Raw genomic sequence first — 16042 nt, forward strand, 5'->3', positions numbered from 1 at the left:
TGGGTATGACTATGACTATGATTAAATATTAAATGTTGTGCAACGGTTTTATAAAAGGTCGCTAGATTTTATTTTATTTTTTTACAAAGTAAATAAAGAAATATGGAGCTTTTGATTTGATTCATCAGTCTTTGTGGATGATTTTGTAAGAAATTTAGATCCCAATACCCAAGAAGGTAGATATTATGAATGTTCTCATCCTCCGCACCGCCACCCAATTGAGGACGATCCGCAGGGCTTCTTTCTGCAGTTGCGCTTTTAATGGTGGAGTTTCAATGGTGCAGGGTGCTTCAAGAGGAATTGGCCTTGAATTCGTGAGCAAATTTCTTTTGTAGTTATTTCAACGTTTTTCGTCAACATTTTGAGTTTTATTGCTAGTTTTAGTTGAATTAATTTTGGGTTTAAGATTCTTACATGATGCATTGGTTGTATTTTTTCTGCTTTTTTTTTTTTTTTCATGATATCTGATTGTTTACTCTGCTACCCATTTTCATGTATTTGTAGAAATATACCATGGTTTAGTATTTTTCAATTATTATTTTTAATTTATGTATTTATTTATTTATTTATTTTTTTACAAAGTAAATAAAGAAATATGGAGCTTTTGATTTGATTCATCAGTCTTTGTGGATGATTTTGTAAGAAATTTAGATCCCAATACCCAAGAAGATAGATATTATGAATGTTCTCATCCTCCGCACCGCCACCCAATTGAGGACGATCCGCAGGGCTTCTTTCTGCAGTTGCGCTTTTAATGGTGGAGTTTCAATGGTGCAGGGTGCTTCAAGAGGAATTGGCCTTGAATTCGTGAGCTAATTTCTTTTGTAGTTATTTCAACGTTTTTCGTTAACAGTTTGAGTTTTATTGCTAGTTTTAGTTGAATTAATTTTGGGTTTAAGATTCTTACATGATGCATTGGTTGTATTTTTTCTGCTTTTTTTTTTTTCATGATATCTGATTGTTTACTCTGCTACCCATTTTCATGTATTTGTAGAAATATACCATGGTTTAGTATTTTTCAATTATTATTTTTAATTTATGTATTTATTTATTTATTTATTTTTTTGTGCTTGAAGTATGTTTTGGTCTTTACTTACTTTGACATGGGTTAGAATTCCTATTTGCAATACCTCATCCTTTATTGGTGTTAGTCATCCATAGAGACGGAGAGATTGGTGAGAAAGTGATCCATGTAGTTGGTGTTGGGTAGATAAAATGGGGAGTATATTGTAACTGGTTTATGCGGATTAAATTGATGGGAAAATCTTATATGACAGGAATAGGACCAACCATTGGTTTTTGGAGTTGAATGTTTGTCATTAAGAAACAAGATGTTCACAGTATGCTTCTACAGGTGTCCTCTCCCTCCATGTAACGTCTCCTTCCCATTTTTCAGTTGTGGGAGGGAGAGCTTCTGCTAGGGGGGGAGCAAAACTAACCTATACAAAACCAGAAAAAATTTATGGCAAGATGGTTGTAAAATGTCCTGAATCAGTTGTAGCTAAGGGAGCTGCATTTTGTGAGAGATATGTTGTAGGCCATTTCCTCAATGCTAAAGTCCCTTTCACAGTGGTAAAGACTAATGTGGAAAGGCTTTGGAAACCAAAAGGTGGCATGGAAGTCTACTCAGACGACAATAGACTGTTCTTCTTTAAGTTCGAGGACCTCGAAGATAAGGTTAGAGTCCTGGAAAATGGCCCATGGTTTGTGGGAGGGAAGTTGCTGATTACCAGGCCTTGGAATAAACTAATTGAGTTGGATAAAAGGGAGGCAGCTAAACTCCCTGTTTGGATTAAGCTTTACAAATTACCCAAACAATTTTGGACAGTAGAAGGTCTTGGGTGTGCTGCAAGTGCAGTAGGGAATCCTCTATACTTGGATATAGCTACGGAGGAGAAGAAACGATTTTCCTATGCTCGTGTATGTGTGGAAATATCAGCAGAAGATGACCTCCCAAAGTCTATCTTCATGGATATGGGTGAAGGATCTGAAGCTGAGGTTAAAGTCGAATATGACTGGATGCCCCCTAGGTGTTTGGGCTGTTGTACTTTTGGGCATGCTACTTCTAAGTGCCCCATTGCTCACAGAACCAAGCCAATGTGGGCAGCCAAAACAGTGAGTGGGGAGGGTCCAGCTATTACACCTCCTGAAGAGCAAACTGACAAAGAATGGGAAACGGCTAGATTGAGGAAAGGGAAGAACCCAGAAGCTAACACTCTTATTCAAGCTAGAGAGGCCAGACAAGAAGATAAACAGGCCCCTACTATCAGCTCACTTCCAGAGGCTCATGTTGCTGAGTCACTGAATGAGAGTACTGATAAAGAGCCAACAATAAGCATTGTGAGTCAAGAGTCCACTCCCCCACCCCATCCCCGTAAGAATAACATCAGCCCAATGAAGAACAATTCAAACAGCAATGTAAAGAAAGGGTCGAAGAACAAGGGGAAGAATAACAAAGGGAACCCAAGTCCTAACAGATTTGAGGCTCTAACTAATCTTCCTACCCAGGACTCAGATGTTGAAACCCCCCCAGGAAAAGGATGGTTAGTTGATGAAAAAGATAAGAAGGATAAAGAAAAACCTCCAACAACTTCTATCAAAGATCTATTGGCCAGAAGAAGTGAGATCTTGGTGGCCCCAGGAGGGGGCTTTGAGCCCTCTGTCTAGATTGTCTCCATGATCTGTGCATCATGGAACATAAGAGGGTTGAATGACTCTCTTAAACAGAAAGAAGTGAGGTCTCTCATTTCAAGGAATAAGATTTCGATTTTGGGCATTGTGGAGACGAAAGTAAGAAGTATCAATAAGGACAAAGTTTTTAACAGTATTTGTAGAGGTTGGGGGCTGGAGGAAAACTATGAAAAAACTTTAAAAGGTAGGATCTGGGTTGTTTGGGATACTCAAGTAGCTAAGGTAACAACCACATTCAAATCTGACCAAATCATTCACTGTTTGGTGGAACCATCTTTGGGGGAGGCCTTTTACATGTCAGTTATTTATGCTTCAAACAATATGGTGGAGAGGAGGAGACTTTGGAAAGATATTGGCAAGCTAGCTGCAAATATTTCTGTCCCTTGGGTCTTAACAGGTGATTTTAATGTGGTTACAACTAGTGCTGATAAAGTAGGGGGTCAAAGGTTCAATGCCGCTGTGGCTCAGGAAGCAATGGACTGTTTTTTTCAAGCGGATATTTCTGATTTAAAGGCTTTAGGATGCAGATTCACTTGGTGCAATAACCAAGGGCCTGGCAGAATTGTTTCAAAGCTGGACAGAGTGTTGGTTAATCCCCTTTGGATCAATATTTTCAATGAATCAGAGGCTGTCTTCAAGACTAATGGCATCTCCGATCACTGTCCTATGGTGGTTACCACTTCTAGACCTGCTGAAGAAAGGAAAAGACCTTTCAAGTTCTTTAACCATTGGGTTGATGATCATATGTTCTTGCAAACTGTATCTAATGCCTGGAGCTTACCTGTTAGAGCTAGTCCTATGCTGAAAGTTATACTTAAGCTGAAGAATGTTAAGAATGCCCTCAAAGATTGGAGCAAAGCTAGATTCAAAAATGTTTATGAAGAGGTGAACAAGGCTAGAGAAAAGCTTGAAAACATCCAAACTAAGCTTCAAAATGATCCAACCAACCCTCATCTAATCATCCAAGAGAGGGATGATCTTGAAGAGTTTTCTTGTAAGGCTAGAGCAGAGGAAGCTTCTCTTAGGCAGAAAGCTAGAGAGCAGTGGTTGAATCTTGGAGATTCTAATTCCAAATTCTTTCATCAATCTGTGAAAGCCAGAAGACAAAAGAATAGAATCCAGAACCTAACTCTTGAAGATGGCAAAGTCATATCTGATATACATGATATTGATGAGGAAGTGGTAAATTACTTCAAGGAATCATTAGGTAAAACCCATAATCCAAACAACAGCAACCTTGGGCTGGACTTCTCAAAACAAATCAATGCACAGCAAGCTCAAAGTTTGGAGGCAGAGGTGAGGGAAGATGAGATTATAGATGCGTTATTCTCCATGAATGGGGATAAAGCTCCTGGCCCGGATGGTTTCACTGCCTTTTTTTTCCAGAAATGTTGGAATATAGTGGGGCCCGAGATCATTCTTGCTATTGGGAACTTCTTCAGAAAGGGGAGACTCGTTAGGGAAGTTAACTCGACAACACTAACTCTTATTCCTAAGATCAGTATGCCTAACAACCTGGGGGACTATAGACCCATTGCTTGCTGCAATGTTCTGTACAAATGCATTTCCAAGATTCTTGCAAATAGATTGAAGGGAGTCCTCAACAACCTTATAAGCCTAAACCAATCGGCCTTCATTGGTGGAAGAAGAATTTCTGACAATATCTTACTCTCGCATGAAATCATTAGAGACTTTCATAGGCACAGTGGGGGCCCAAACGTGATTGCCAAGATAGATCTTCAAAAGGCTTATGACAACGTGAAGTGGACAGCAATTGAAGCAGCGATGAACAAATTTAACGTCCCTTCCAGATTTACAAAGTGAGTTATGGAATGTATATCTACCACTAGGTATTCCATATCGGTTAATGGGAGCCTTCAGGGGTACTTTGAAGGGAAAAGGGGTATCAGACAGGGAGACCCCATCTCTCCTTATATTTTTGTTATGATTATGGAAGCATTTTCTGCTAATCTGGAAAAAAAGGTTCAATCTGGTCTGTTCAGCCTTCATAGCAGATGCAAGAATCCTTCTATCTCTCATTTATGCCTTGCTGACGACTTGTTGGTGTTCTTCAAAGGTAATATCAATTCAGCGATTGCCCTCAAAGATACGTTGGACTTTTTCATGGAGTTTGCTGGCCTTCAAGCAAATGAAACTAAGAGCAAATTGTTCTTCTCGAATGTGCCCCATTCTCTTAAAGAAGCTATCTCAATTAAGATGGGATGGAGAGAAGGAAGCCTTCCTATTAAATACCTAGGAATCCCTCTCATCCCTTCAAAGCTTAATGTTCGCGATTGTGAGCCTTTAATCGATAAAATTAATCTTAAAATTTGCTCTTGGAAAGGTAATTTGCTTTCTTAGGCAGGCAGATTGGAGCTGATCAAAACCACTCTTAGTAGCATGAGCATTTTTTGGGCTTCCAACTTTCTATTGCCGAAGAAAATCATCAAAATCATCAACCAAGTCTGTGCAAGATTTTTGTGGGCTGGTACAACCGCAAGAGCTAAACATCATGCGATCAGCTGGAACAGAATTTGTAAGCCAAAGGAAGAGGGGGGTCTGGGAGTCAGAAATTTGGAAACTTGGAATAGAGCTGCTACCTCAAGGCATCTATGGACCCTAGCGGCAGACAAAGAGAACCTATGGGCGCAATGGGTGCATGCAAACAAGCTTAAAGGGAAGTACTTATGGACTTCCACACCAACTACAGGAGCTTCTTGGGTATGGAGAAAACTTCTTAAAACTAGGAAGGAGATGCTAAATGCCTTCAAATATGTTATAGGAAATGGGGCTAACACAAATCTATGGCATGACCCATGGACCTCGAATGGGATCTTGTTCGACAACTTCCCAATAGAGCTAACTCATGACTCAAGGATTAATGCAAAGGCTAAGGTGAGAGCTCTTATTAGGAATGGAGAATGGGTGATGCCCCGATCAGGAGTAGAGGCTCTAAACTCAGTTTGGCAGGAGATTGCTCAGATGGAGAGAGTAGAGACTGAAGAAGATAGGGTTGTGTGGACTGCTGATTCCACTGGGATTTTCACCACCTCTTCGGCTTATTCTTTTCTTTGTCAGGAAGCTACCAACAAGGACTGGGCCAAGATTGTGTGGAACACCAAAGTGGTCCCTAAGCATCGGTTTATCTCCTGGATATGCTTTAGTGGCAGCCTTAAAACCCAAGATTGGTTAGTCAGGAGAGGTAAGCTTAATCAGGCTTGTTGTGTGTTTTGTCGCGCAAATGAAGAAAATAGAGACCATCTTTTCTGCTCATGTCCCTTCACCAAACAGATATGGATCAATGTTCTCAAAAGATCCCTTACTACGAGAGCGCTTTCCTCATGGGAATCCGAAATCGAGTGGATCACAAGAAATTGGAAGGGTAATGACCCGGCCACTGAGGTCAAAAGAAGCAGCTTTTGTGCTTTCATCTACCATGTATGGACAGAAAGATGCCGGAGAATTTTTCAGAATGAATACTTGCCAGCTTCTCAGATCGAAAGACTAATCACTAATGATGTTCGATTGAGATTCTCTTACTTAAGGCTAAAAGTTGAAGACATGCCTTATTCTAGACAGTTTTTTGACTCTTGGGCGATTAATGTGACATTCTACCACAAGGAGTATATTAGATGCCAGTGGAAAAAACCTCCTTGGGGATGGCACTCTCTTAATACGGATGGATCTCTTAGAGGACTTTATGGGGGCCAAGGGGCCATTATAAGGGATGATCAAGGATCACCTCTAGCAGCTCATGCCAGCTGTATTATGGGAGACAATGTTCTAATGCATGAACTCCGGGCTCTTAAAGAAGGGTTGAAGTTGGCTATCTCTTTACAAGTTAACAAGTTGTGTGTGGATTCTGATTCTAAGCTTGCTGTCCAATTTATCTCGGGTCAAGCTGTTATGCCTTGGTATGCAAGGAGGATGATCAACTCTATCAAGAAGCTCTCAAGGTCATTTCAAGAGGTCAAATTCTCGTTTATCTATAGAGAAACAAATAAGGCTGCAGATTTTTTGGCGTCGTGGTATAGATCCTTTCAAAGTTCAACTTTGTATCCTTCTGAGTTTCCAGATCAGCTAAGTTCCATTGTAAATGAGGATGCCGTGGGCAAATCCTATGTGAGATTGTAACTTTCTTTTGTCGGTTGGGGGTCCGCTAAATACCCCCCATTACCTTCCAAAAAAAAAAAAAAAAAGATGTTCACAGAATGAACGTAGCAGAGATGAAGAAGTTGAGATGTGTTGTTTATCATTGTTTTAATCTTTTAGGGTTAGGATTTGAAGAAGAAGAATTGAAAAAAGTGAGTTAAGAGAGGTTACCACCTCTCTACCTCTATTATATTATATATTTACCAAAAATATGGTCTAATTGCAATAATACCACAATTACCCAGAATACCTTATAACATGAAGTATCCTACTCTCCCCTCTCAAGATGGTGTGTCGATATCACAGATACCCAGATTGTTAATATTACAAAATTGTGGACTACCATCCCCTTGGTTAGCATATCAGCTAATTGGTCTTTAGTCTTCACAAATGGGGTACAAATATCCTCAGACTTCAATTTCTCTTTAATAAAATGGCAATCCACCTCAATATATTTGGTTCTATTATGTTGTACTGGATTATGAACAATACCGATTGCTACCTTATTGTCACAGTACAATCTCATAGGGCCTTGGGCAAACAAACTTATCTCTACTAGCAACATTCGAACCCAAAGGAGTTCACATGCCTCGTGTGCCATTGCTCGAAACTCTGCTTCTGCAGTAGACCTTGGAACTACAAATTGTTTCTTACTTCTCTAAGTTACTATATTACCTCCCACAAAGATTTAATACCCTAAAGTAGAACGCTTATCTAATATTGATTATGTCCAATATGCATTAGTATAAGTCTCAACTCGAGTATCACCATAATTGGCATATAGCAAACCCTTGTCAATTGAGGACTTCAGATACATAAGTATTATATATGCGGCATCTAAGTGTCCAGTAGATGAGGTCTGCATAAACTAGCTCACTACACTTACTGTATATGCAATATCCGGTTTGATATCTTACTACATCAAGAAAAGAATCACCACTAACTTCATCTAATCTGTGATTTGGGTCTATCGGAGTGTCATAGGATTTGCACCCCATCATAGTCGTCTGTTGTAAGAGGTCAAAAGCATACTTCCGCTGAGAAATTAAAATACATTTCTTGGATCAAGCAACTTCAATACCAAGAAAGTACCTCAATTGACCAAGGTCCTTGATCTCAAACTCTTTCGCTAACTAACTCTTCAGTTTTTCAATCTCATCATGGTCATCCTCAGTTACTACTATGTCATCCACATAGACTATAATAGATGTAATTCTCTTATTTGAGTGCTTGATGAATAGAATGTGGTTAGCTTGGCTCTATTTGTATCCATTTTTTACCATGACCCTACAAAACCTTTCAAACCATGTTCTAAGTGATTGTTTCAGGCTATACAAAACCTTTTTCAATTTGCACATTTTTCCATCAGCAAAGGGACACCTAAAGCCTGGAGGTGGTACCATATATACCTCATCCTCCAAGTCTCTATGCAAAAAAATATTATTTACCTCAAACTAGAGCAAGGGCCAATCCTGGTTGGCTGCGAGAGATAACAAAACTCTAACAAAGTTTATCTTGGCTACCGGAGCAAATGTTTCCTGGTAGTCAATGTCATACGTTTGAGTAACTCCCTTAGTCACTAAACGGGCTTTATATCTCTCAATTGATCCATCTGAGTAATACTTCACCATAAACACCCACTAGCTTCTTCCTTGGAGGTAGGTCAACCATATCTCATGTAATGTTCTTATCAAGAGATTGCATTTCTACTTCCATTGCATTTCTCCATTCAAGTTGAGAGAGAGCATCTGCGACACTGCTAGGAATAGACACAAAAGACAATGCCAAGGAAAAACTAAGATATGATAATAACACCTTTGGAGAATGTGACCATTCACTGTCTTCTGGGGTATTTGAAATGAGAGAAAACATATAATTTTTAAGGGAAAAGAAGAAGACATGCATGATATCATCATCAATAAATCCTCATTTTTTTGTGTATGTGTGTTCTTTCCTTAGATAGGTAATCTTGACCTATTGGGCCTTCTATCTTCTTCTTCTTTCGCTGTATGATCTCTTCTTTTCTAATAAACACTAAATTAGAAAATCTCGTAATACACTCGAATGTGACTTGACTCGCTTGGTTGGTCATCTCGCCCGACCTCACTTTTTATTAATAAAATTTTTGTTTATAAAATAAAATAAAATTATATCCTCACTAATACTGATACTATTACTAAAATGAAACTACTAACTTAAACTAAGAATTCAGCCAGGTTCCAACCACTTTTTGAACCAGCAGAAGCACCTGTCAATTTCTTTTACCAAGTATAGTCTCAAATTTTACCGTGTTGGTAGCGCAGCCCTCTGTATTAACAACGATTATCCTTTATATGTTAGTAGAGAGTTAAATTCTGACAGTTTGGTTCCCCTGGCTGACTCAAATTACTTAAGATAAGGCCATTATAAATGATGACATGATGAGTTTTATTTAATCCCATCTCTATTTTAAAATTTCATGCATTGATAATCTGAACTCCGTCAAGGCATAGTCACCAAAGTCGCCGACTTTTTCAAAAACCGTGTTTAAATTGCGACTTTAAATACTGACGATTAAATCACAACTTTTTGAAAAAGTTGGGATTTAAACGCGATTTAATCCCGATGTTTTGGAAAAGTTGCGATTTAAACACACAAAAATGTGATTTTTTTTTCGCTGAGCAAGCTATTTTAAAAGATTTTTTTCAAAGACCATTTATTCTTGATAGTTTAAAATAGGCGTTGATGATATAAATGATAACCCCTGTCTTAACACTATTTCGATTTTTTCCCGATTTTTTCCTTTTTTTCAAATTTTTCCCTTGACGACTTATTCCCGAACCCCAACTTGGTGACTATGCTTCAAGGTGCAAAATGTAGTTCCAGATTGAGTTTGGAAGATGTTGAACACATTTTGTGATTTGCTATTAAAGAGTAGAAACTTTTTCTGCCGTATTGCAAGCCAAACGTCAAAATAAATCAAAGTAGTTATTTAGAGTTTGTCCTTTTCTCCTACCCAAATTAATCAATCTCCTTCTTTTGAAGTACTTTTATATTTATGTTTACCTTACATAACACACTTAACAGTTATATATACATGTCTCATTTATGGTAGTATTTTTTTACGATAAATCACTTGGATAATGCTCTAATCCTTCTTCTTGAGATTCACGAAATTCACTTAGAATAGATTCTTTAGTTGATGATGTGCTGATCAATTTATACATGACATAACTACATACTTGTATAACTTGTTTACTGCTTTCTAGGTAAGGCAACTATTGGGGAAATACGAGAAAGGGAATGTTATTGCTACTTGTCGGAATCCTAATGGGGCAACAAGCCTTCGTGAGTTGAAAAAGAAGTTTCCGGAACGCCTGAACATACTACAGCTGGATCTCACAAATGAGAGCACCATAGAGGTTCTTAAATTTCTTTCTTTCTGGCATTTTTTCCAGAGGTCCATATCTAAATTGAAAGGTCTGACAGTCAAAGAATATATACATCACACACCAGGAATTTTATGGGATTTGTTGCTTGAGTTATCGACTACATCACCAGGCTTGGGAGACAATTTCACTATAACCATTTTTCTTACAACTCCTCCTCCCCCCCCAAAAAAAATAATAATAATAATAATAATAAATAAATAAATAAAAGAGTTGGTGAAATGTTGAATCTACATGTAAACTTTGTTGTGCGTGTTTGCCAAGTGTCATGATCCATCAAATCTGTACCTTGGATGGTTTGTTATCATCTCACTAGTTGCATAACACCTTTATTAGAAATCGCAATTTCTTCTATGCTTGGCACTCGGACTGTCTTCCGACTCTTTGTGATGGGTAACTTCAGACTCAGGTTTGGGGGGATTCGGAATCTCACATAATCTTTAGACTCGAGCGGGCTAAGTTGCCTAGTGTTACAAATTATGATTTTCTCTTAAAAGAATCTTGAGGATAGTTGTGTCATTTCAAATACTTTTGATATTACGGTCAGATCTCTTATTGGGTTTTTTTCATGTATTGAGGTTCCACATGTTCGATTTCTATTAAGTGTAATTTATTTCTAACACATTAATTAAATGTTGGTTGTCACTGTTTGTCTCTTTGTATCTTTGTTTGGTCCTCTCAAATTCCTATTCAATGAAATTTCACTTATCAAACAAAAAAAAAAGGTCAGTTCATATTATATAAAATATCCGTTTATAAATCTGGGCATGCTAAAACTATGCAGCTATTGTTGTATTTACTTTTCAATTCTAAGTTTCTCCTTACCCCTCAAGATACTTAAAGAAAAGGTTCAATTCCCTTGCATGTGAATCATGCCCTCTATTGAAGAATGCCAGAAGCATCACTCTTCTCCGTGAACATTAAGGAACTACTACCAATTCCTAGTAGATTGTGCAGTCTCCCATTTTTTTTCTATGCCTTTCAGAGGTTGGCCCTCTGCATCTAAGTGTCATGGGATCAAACCACATCTTACTGTTTCAAACAAGTAATATCCTATCTATCTACTGAAGAATGGAATTAGCATCTGTTCCCCTAGTTTAGAATCTCACAAAGTTATATCTACACCACCAGGTGACCTGATTTTGGTTAACCAAGTCCTATGCTCATTCTAGTTGCCCATGTATTCACACTAGGGCTGTCAATGGATCGGATCAGACCTGAAATCCGATCCAATAACTTCGGGTCTAGATCGATCTGATAATATGTTAGAAAGTATATAAATTATACTATATGTTTCTTGAGATATATAACGTTTATTTAGATTTTGTATATAAATTGGATTTGACCCGATCTGGTTGTTAATGGATCGGATATGGATCTTAATGTTGAGATCCAATAAACCTGTCCAGTAAGGGTACGATCCGATACTTACCGGATCCGACATTGATCCTATCCAGCCGATCCTCATTGCATTCCAGAAGAGGGTTAACTCAATTGACACTCCAGCAGTCTTTTCTGGGCTGTACCTGAATCATATTGATTTCAGTGTTTGCCAAGACTCAAGTCAAAATCATCATTTTTAGACCCTGTTTATGCTACATTATCCTCAAAGTAGATTTTTAATTGTCGTTTTCAAGTTGAGTCTAGTTCTGATTTTCCAGGTGCTTAGATTTCTTTAAACATTCCCTCTTAGATGTTTGGTTTCCTTATTGCCAAACCTTGAAGTTTGATGATTATCATTTTTCAAAAAAAAATTTGTAGGAGAGTACCTGAGGGCTAAATGTGTAAATTCACATGTACAACATCTTATGTGCAGGCGTCAGCAGACTCTATAAGAGAAAAATATGGGTCTTTAAACCTTCTCATTAATGCATCCGGCATTCTTTCAATTCCCAATGTACTACAACCAGGTATGGATTTCATTTTGTTGCTTAAAATCAGATGAACCCAAGTCCCAACTTATATCATCATTTATGCTAATGCTTTGGCGAGGTCATTTACCCTTATCAGAAGGAACCCATTTTCCGGTCGAATTAAGGATAATTTTTTTTTAATTATTTATGCTAATTTCCTTTACATTCTAGTTAGTAAAACTGTTTTGGGTTGCTTACGCATTTCAGTTTAAGATCTTTTCGAGTCTTGGCTGGATTTGGGCTCCTCATTCTCGTTGGTTAAACGTATTTTATGGTCCTCGATCACTTAAGCTACTAACTTCTCCAAATCCTAAATGGTTATCTTTTGACTATTTATGCTTTTTTTTATTTTGTTGTTGCAATGGAGAGACTTAGTTTCTATATCTGCAGTACAGAAACAACATTGAGCAAAGTGGAGAAGTCATCTTTGGTGCTTGCTTATGAGGTTAATGCTGTGGGCCCCATTTTAGTGATCAAGGTATTAGCTGTTTTTTTTTCCCCTTTATTTGATTGTGTCTCTCCTTATTGTATTTTGGAACTATTTTCAGAACTATATAATTCCATCTTGGTGTAATCTGTTGAGTTTAGTCCCACATCGGACATTCATTGCCTTGTCTCTCTCCTTATAAGCTCCTGGGTCTCTCCACCCATTGCCAATTGGTTTTTAGTTGGACACCCAAACTTATCAAAGCAGACCTTTCTCTCCTCCACGTCACCCATTTCATATCTCCACATGCTTTGGCCCAATCCAGCTCACACATGCCGGGGCGTTGACTTTAATGCCACATTGGACACTCATTGCCTTATCTCTCTCTCCTTTTAAGCTCCTAGGCCTCTCCGCCCATTGCCAATTGGTTTTGAGTTGGACCCCCAAACTTACCATAATTCATTTATATGTTTTTGATTTCTCAACAAACCAACTTGGTACATGCACTGTTCTCATTGTGATGTTGTGGAAGGCGCCAATCATTCAACAGGGCTAACATTATGATTTTGATTAGCACATGTGGCCACTTTTAAAGGTGGGGGGAGACTCTGGAGTTGAACGCAATGTTGCAGTTGTGGCAAACTTAAGTGCTAGAGTGGGTTCTATTGGAGACAATCACTTAGGGGGATGGCATTCATATCGATCTTCAAAAACAGCTCTCAATCAATGTATATTCTTGTACTTTGAGATCTCCTTGTTTCTTTAATGCATTTTCATTTAAATTTATATGGTTTACATTAGTTCCCAGTAAGGAAACACTACAGGAAATTTTGTTTTACCTCACCAAGTTTAAGATATTTGTTATACGCCCAGAACCAGAACCAAAATGAACCGAAAACAAAATAAAACATCAGTTCTGGTTCTTATTGGTTTCATTTCCGGGGTTTGAAACCCTTGGAACCAGAACTGACCCTACAAGTACCTGTTACCAATCAGGGTGGCTGATAAGATAAATACTATGTTTTAATGTCAAAAAAAACGAAACTAATATGATACCAACAATGAGTTCTTCAAGAAAATCAAACCTTTGGAAAGAAAACCCAAGAAAATTAGGGGCCAAAACCAACTAATCTGTTTCAGATACATTGGGTAATTAGGTACCTAATGACACCCTTAAGCAGTATGCGACAAAACTTGTTTTCATGCCCACTATAGTGACCACCACCTCTTGATCATGCTAAAATTTCTCATTCCCAAATTTCAGAATTTTTTTAGTTCAGATATGATTATATTTTCACAGTATCTCTATAAAGGTTCTTTGCTAATTTTAATATTGTATGCTGGAGTCTATATAGCATAGATTTTGTGACAATTGACAAACGTATCGTTTTACATTGAAAGCTTATATTATCACATCGATTAATGAAATTATATATAATACCAAATAAGTACATAAATAAACACACATACACGCATGCATGCGTGCAAACAAATAGGATTAATTATGGTAGATTAATTGATTTTTGTTTTGTTTTGTTTTATTATTGCTGTGAGAGAAGTAACGAAGACTATATCCTTGGAATTCGCACGTAAGAAGGATCCGATAGTTTGTATCCTATTGCACCCGGGCACAGTGGACACAGATCTGTCAAGGCCATTTCAAAGAAATGTCGCGGAAGGGAAGCTCTTCACCAAGGAATTTTCTGTGCAGCAACTATTAGGAATCATCAACAATGTAAAGAGAAGTGACAATGGAAAATTCTTTGCTTGGGATGGTCAGGAAATTCCTTGGTAAGTTTTCCTTTGTATCATCCCCACATATATTAAGCCTATTTACTTTTTTGTGTTGTCATAATGTTAATTTTTAAGGGTGATTTTGAAATACCTCTCCATGTTTGGGTGAATATTTGAGATTAGCCCTTTTCTTCTTTTTCTTTTTTCAAATTATTGACTTGCTCCTCTTGACCTTAGTCTTTTCTTATAGACTAATGATAATGATTGAAATGCCCTTATCTAACAATCTCAGGCCGTAAACCCTTGATGTTTCTCCCTAAAATCCGTCATCTTCAAACTCTACGTAGAAAACCCTTGGTAAATTAGTTTTAATACATTCAATCTAATTTGCAATCCATCCTACTCGATCTTTGCCTTAACGCCTTGTAGAAAATCCTTGATTTTTCTACCCAAAATCCCATCGTCTTTTACTTCTCCAAAAAATACAATCTTTATCTTGAGGTTTGAAGTTTGACTTAAGGTCGAAGCTGAGGATAAAAAAATTTAACCCTATAGGCTGTAGATAATTGTTTTTGGAACGAAAAATTCAAGAACTTTGGCTACAAGTTGAAGGGGTAATTTCAGGTCGTTTTTTTGGTAGTCCATAAGGAACACTAAGGTCAAGGTGAGGGTATGATCTGTTTGAGAACATGGGGTTATCTCAATTATACACTAAAACTAGGGGGTTTATATCTAATTCACCCAAATTTTTATTATTTGTTTATTTAGCCATTCTTGTATTAATTATATATATATATATATATATATATATATGTGTGTGTGTGTGTGTTTTTTGTGTGCAAAACCTGGCATGTTGGAGGGTGGACTCAAGCAACAAAACCCTCAAACCGGAGCTCAACTCAGCCTAAGCATTGAGCCTGAGCTCATTAACACAAGTTCAATTCAAGCTTGGGCTTCTAAACTCGGGTTAGCCCGAGTAACGTAGTTTTGGGCGCATTGTTTTCGTTGAAATTAACCTAATTTTGTTTGGATTAGCAAAGAAATTTTGTTTTTAAACAAGAAATGACAAATTAAAAAAATTAAAAATTAAAAATATTTATGTATTATTATATAATCTCAGGTTTGGGTTTTGCTGGGTTGCTCAAACCCTCAACTCGAGCTCAATCCAAAATAATGTCAGGTTGAGTCATTCCTTGGCTCACCCATTAGTTGGTTGTCTCAATCCAGTAAGGACTCAATCTGATAATGTGTGTTTGAAAGTAAACTTTTATCGAATCGAATCAGATTGAATTATAGGATCGGTTCAAAAGTATTTATTTTCTTTATAAGTTCTGGATTGGACTGGTAGCAACCCATTATATCGAATCCGATTATTGGTCTTGATCTTAAACATAGAGACCCAATTGGGTCTGGATCCACTAAAATTCCTTTTCGGTTCGGTAACAGTCCATTCCAAACCTGATCCATTTACAGCCCTACTCAACAGATTTCCATACAGTTGATTTCATTGGAAAGTTTCAGACTTGTAAAGGTGATGTGGCATGGGCCAACTTGTTGGACATCTTACCGGGACAGTCTCTTTGATTAATCTATATTTTTTTTTCCCTTCTATAAAATTAATTTTCAAATTTTTATAAGTTTTTAAATGGTAAGAGTCCCTTGAAGAGGACAAAATTCTATCAACTTTGAAAAAATAA

General features: G+C 37.5%; 1 protein-coding gene across 2 annotated transcripts; it reads left to right on the forward strand.

Moving 5' to 3' along the window:
* The first annotated feature begins 570 nt into the window (after window positions 1-570).
* Window positions 571-14527, forward strand: LOC147410829 (NAD(P)-binding Rossmann-fold superfamily protein). Of its 2 annotated transcripts, none has more exons than XM_086440599.1 (6): window positions 571-807; window positions 10092-10244; window positions 12088-12181; window positions 12580-12662; window positions 13186-13339; window positions 14171-14527. In XM_086440599.1, the coding sequence occupies exons 1-6, from the start codon at window positions 679-681 to the stop codon at window positions 14404-14406; spliced, it is 849 nt and encodes a 282-aa protein (XP_086296725.1). In that variant the 5' UTR covers window positions 571-678; the 3' UTR covers window positions 14407-14527. The 2 variants fall into 2 exon arrangements, with proteins under 2 accessions (XP_086296725.1, XP_086296735.1); XM_086440609.1 differs by having other exon boundaries at window positions 13207-13339.
* Window positions 14528-16042: the final 1515 nt, after the last annotated feature.

This window comes from Akebia trifoliata, chromosome 1 (assembly GCF_017979445.1).
Source record: "Akebia trifoliata isolate Shusen 1 chromosome 1, ASM1797944v1, whole genome shotgun sequence".
Lineage (NCBI taxonomy): Eukaryota > Viridiplantae > Streptophyta > Magnoliopsida > Ranunculales > Lardizabalaceae > Akebia > Akebia trifoliata.